Raw genomic sequence first — 3,921 nt, 5'->3', positions numbered from 1 at the left:
GAGAATCATATGTATTAGGAAAAAAGGATAAAAACAAAAAAAAAATGATAAAAAACGACAATGAAAAATATAAAAAGTACCTAATTCAGTGGTTTTAATTTGATTCACTAGAGAGAGAATCCTTTTAAAATTCAAATTGAGATAAAAATTGTAACTGATAAGATTGTGGAGTGAAATTAGGAGAAATTAAAGGAGTGAAAAGGGAAGGGAAACGTGGGTTAAGGCTAAAATACTTATGTAACCGGATGACTTGAAAATTGGGTGAAAATAAGGAATGTTGAAAATATTTTTAAATGGTAGAGAATAATGAAAATTATTAAAAAAATAAAAGTGTGTACATATGTAACTAATCCTAAATTTATATATTACATAACTCATTTGTTGCCCAGTTCATTTTTATCCATATGAAATATGAACAATTTAAATTATTATCCATTTTATGTTACCCATTTTCAACCAGTCAAAATATTACCCAACCCATTAAAATATTACCCAATCACCGAGTTACCACCGGTGTAAGGGTCCTGACCAAGTAACTCGACATAAGCACAGTGGCGGCAAAGGGTTGGCATGAATGACTTTGTCAAGGGCCAAAGTGCCGGTGGAATCAATCATCTGTTGTGTGATAAAAGAGTTGGCATGGCTTAGTGGTGTCAAATAATGCTGGAAAGAAAGTGTCAAGACATGAAATGGATGTTGGCAAGGCAACAGGCCATGACATGGCTTGGACGCTGACCGACATTGATTGTGGGTGAAGTTTGTATGCGAAAAACACATGGTCTGGTCAAATGCGGGAAAATTGAGTTGAGCTAAATTATATCATAGTCAAATGTGAATGAAACGCAGCATGAAAATAAGAAATGGCACGAGTGATTTAAAGGTTAACATGGCCAAAGCAAGGCAGTGGCAGCATCGGTGGTGTGCATGCATGAAAAATGTACGGGTGGATTCGGGTGGAATTTGATGATATAATGAATATACAATGTTTAGACATTGTTTTCGAGCCAAAAATATGAAGGGAAAATGCAGCAAAGGGCCGAAATTCAGTCAAGTCAAGTTACATGTCAAGCACATGCGGCGGTTACCTTTTTGTAACCGCTTGAGTCCAGATTAATTGTATCTTTTGTATGCTTTTTTAATTCAAAATTTGAATGCTTCTTATCAGTTGGGTATGTCAACTGAAATATAATTTAGTGGGTTGAATGTTTGAAATATTTTAGACATGTGTCAGAACACTATACAATATATACACACAAGGCTGCCACATGTTCTATAAATGAACAGTCTTGTGTGTGTTGGACGTTTTGGGGATAGACATGTTATCCTAAGGGTAAAAGAGAGAAGATTAAGTCTGAAATTTCACCAAGACACTTAAAAAAGTGAGATTTTTAAAAAGGTGTCTAAGGAAGCAATCGAATTGTGATTGTGCCTTAAGTTGAAATCGAAGTTTAAGTTTGATAGAATTGTTGTTCCAACGAGTGAATCCTTTGTATTGGTTTTGATTATTAATATAAAGGTTGGGTTTTCCCGTATGTTTATGTGTTGATTTCATTGTTAAAGTTTTGGAAAATAATCTAAGGCAGAAAAAAGAAAAATGTCCTTGAACGTTAGGCAGAAATAGGTTGTGAAAGGGACTGAGTTGAGTGGGGCTTGACAGTCATCACATTGGCTAACCTCTTGCATAAAATTTAGGTGAAGTAATATGCCCATGTGACAACCACTAATACGGATCATATGGTCCCAATGAACTAATCTAAGGCAACATTGACTTCAAAAATTCCTCACAAGCAGCAATCATTTAACATGATGTTGAAAGAAATCAGCCAGATCAAGACCTTAACTTTATTACCATCTATAGCAATATATAGCAATACTATGATAAATTTGTAGTATATATTAAAAGTGAATTATGTATGTAATATATAAGCATTATATTTGTTTTAAAATATAATACGCCTATTTAATAAGAAATTGACACATTGTATTATAAGTGTACTAAAATATGCGATAAATGTATTATTTATCAATCAAACTTGAATTATATGTGTTTTATAAATTGTTCTCTGTAATATATATTAAAATTGTATTATAATTGTATTAAAAGTGATCAAGTGAAAAGAAATGTTATTAATATAAATGGTAAATATTTCTTAATATAGTATATTTATTGTACGTTTTCCTTTAGCAAATTAGAGAATCTTTAGAAACTTAAGCCTATTGAAACATTTATAATAATATGTAATTGCAAATATTTATTTATGAAAGGATCATAAAAATAATATATAATTTACTCATTTGATAAAATTGAATAAGAGTTAGCAAAGTTTTGATAGTTCTCAATAAAAATTCCCCACACACAGCAAGCATTCAGCTTGCTTGTTGAAAGAAATGAGCCAACCATTTCACCAAGATCTTAGATTTATCACAAGTTGGGTTATTCAAATGAAAAACATGTTGTTCCCCTTGTGTTTCCTTGATCTCCACTTCACCTTTCCATTCACATTTCTTAAAGGCCTCCTAGTATGTCCAACCTCTGTCTCTTCTAAAATCCTTCTCTGCAGTGCATATCAGAATGTTGGAGCAACAAATCTTGGATAGCAAACTGGGACGTGCTACTGGATTGCATCGACGGTCATCAGTATTGGGATTTTCAGGGCAAATATACGACCAAATTCTATTTGGTTCATTGTTTCCGAGAAGGGGTGAGTCAATGCCATTCCAACGAGGTTCAAGTTATCTCCAACTTCAAGTTTATGATCTTCATCTATACTTGCTCGCATCATGATGATATGAGCAATGTTGGCTCCTGAGCTATCACCTGACATGACAGAATCAATACATTTTCAGTAAATCAATCAATCTGCTCATGTTTGTTCTCCGTTAGCAAGTAAATACTTTTAACATTGAGTATGCATATCTCCGACATCTTAACTCGTCTTTATCATGTCAGTTAAGTACTCCAACTTACAAATGATCATTTAGACACCTTTGAAATTTACATTTCACATTTGCGTAGTGTATCCAATAGACACAATGAAGGTGAGTTAGAGTGTTAAGCTGTCAGTTGATATCAAATTGATGAGTCTAAATGTGCAAACTATCAAAGTTTGAATGATTACTTTCTAGTTGGGTCAAATTTGAGTATGTTTTAATATATTACGATAACTTCAGAATTATCGGATCAAAATGAGTTAAAATAATGTAACCTAATCAATCAAAACGCAACCAGATTCCAAATATACAGAAAATTTTGGCAAACAATTGAGCAGGTTGCGTCAAATTTGAATAAGTCATGTGAATCAAATTTGGTAAGTCAAAATGAGTCAAGATCTTACACAACCAAAATTTACTTGGGTCAAAATAGGCAAGGCAATGGGTCACAACCCAATCAAGTCAATTTTTACTAAGTTTTAATTATTTTATTTGTTGGATTTAAAAAGATTTTAGTACCTAAAAGAATTTTTTTATTATCACTATATATTAAAAAACTAAAATATATTAATAACAAATTTCATTACTGAATTTGGACTACATATCAGCCCAATTTTACTAAATTGAAATGAATTTAGATAAAACTGTCACGACCCAAAACCGAGCCGCGACTGGCACCCACACTTACCCTCCTATGTGAGCGAACCAACCAATCTAACCCTAACATTTCAATATAATATCAACAGAAAGTAATGCGGAAGACGTAAACTCATTAATAAAAACCAATTCAATAACTTCTAAAATTCAACATCTATTATTCCCCAAAATCTTGAAGTCATCACCACAAGAACATCTATGATCAAATTACTAAACTAAGAGTATTCTAATGAGCTAAAATAACAAAAGCTAGTCCATGCCGGAACTTCAAGGCATCAAGACATGAGGAAGAAGATCCAGTCCAAGCTAGAAGCATTAGCTCACCCTGAAATC

The 3,921-nt window shown here is 32.7% G+C and overlaps 1 protein-coding gene across 1 annotated transcript in view; it reads right to left on the bottom strand.

Moving 5' to 3' along the window:
* Positions 1 to 2,341: 2,341 nt before the first annotated feature.
* LOC107020208 (probable carboxylesterase 12) overlaps positions 2,342 to 3,921 on the bottom strand; it is a 4,791-nt gene continuing 3,211 nt past the window's right edge. Inside the window, exon 2 of the mRNA XM_015220502.1 lies at positions 2,342 to 2,818. Within this exon, the coding sequence (XP_015075988.1) occupies positions 2,613 to 2,818 (206 nt within the window). The 3' untranslated portion in view covers positions 2,342 to 2,612. The remainder of the gene's footprint in view (positions 2,819 to 3,921) is intronic.

The sequence above is a fragment of the Solanum pennellii genome, chromosome 5 (assembly GCF_001406875.1).
Source record: "Solanum pennellii chromosome 5, SPENNV200".
In the NCBI taxonomy this organism is placed as follows: Eukaryota; Viridiplantae; Streptophyta; class Magnoliopsida; order Solanales; family Solanaceae; genus Solanum; species Solanum pennellii.
This window is presented reverse-complemented; position numbering and strand designations above follow the sequence as displayed.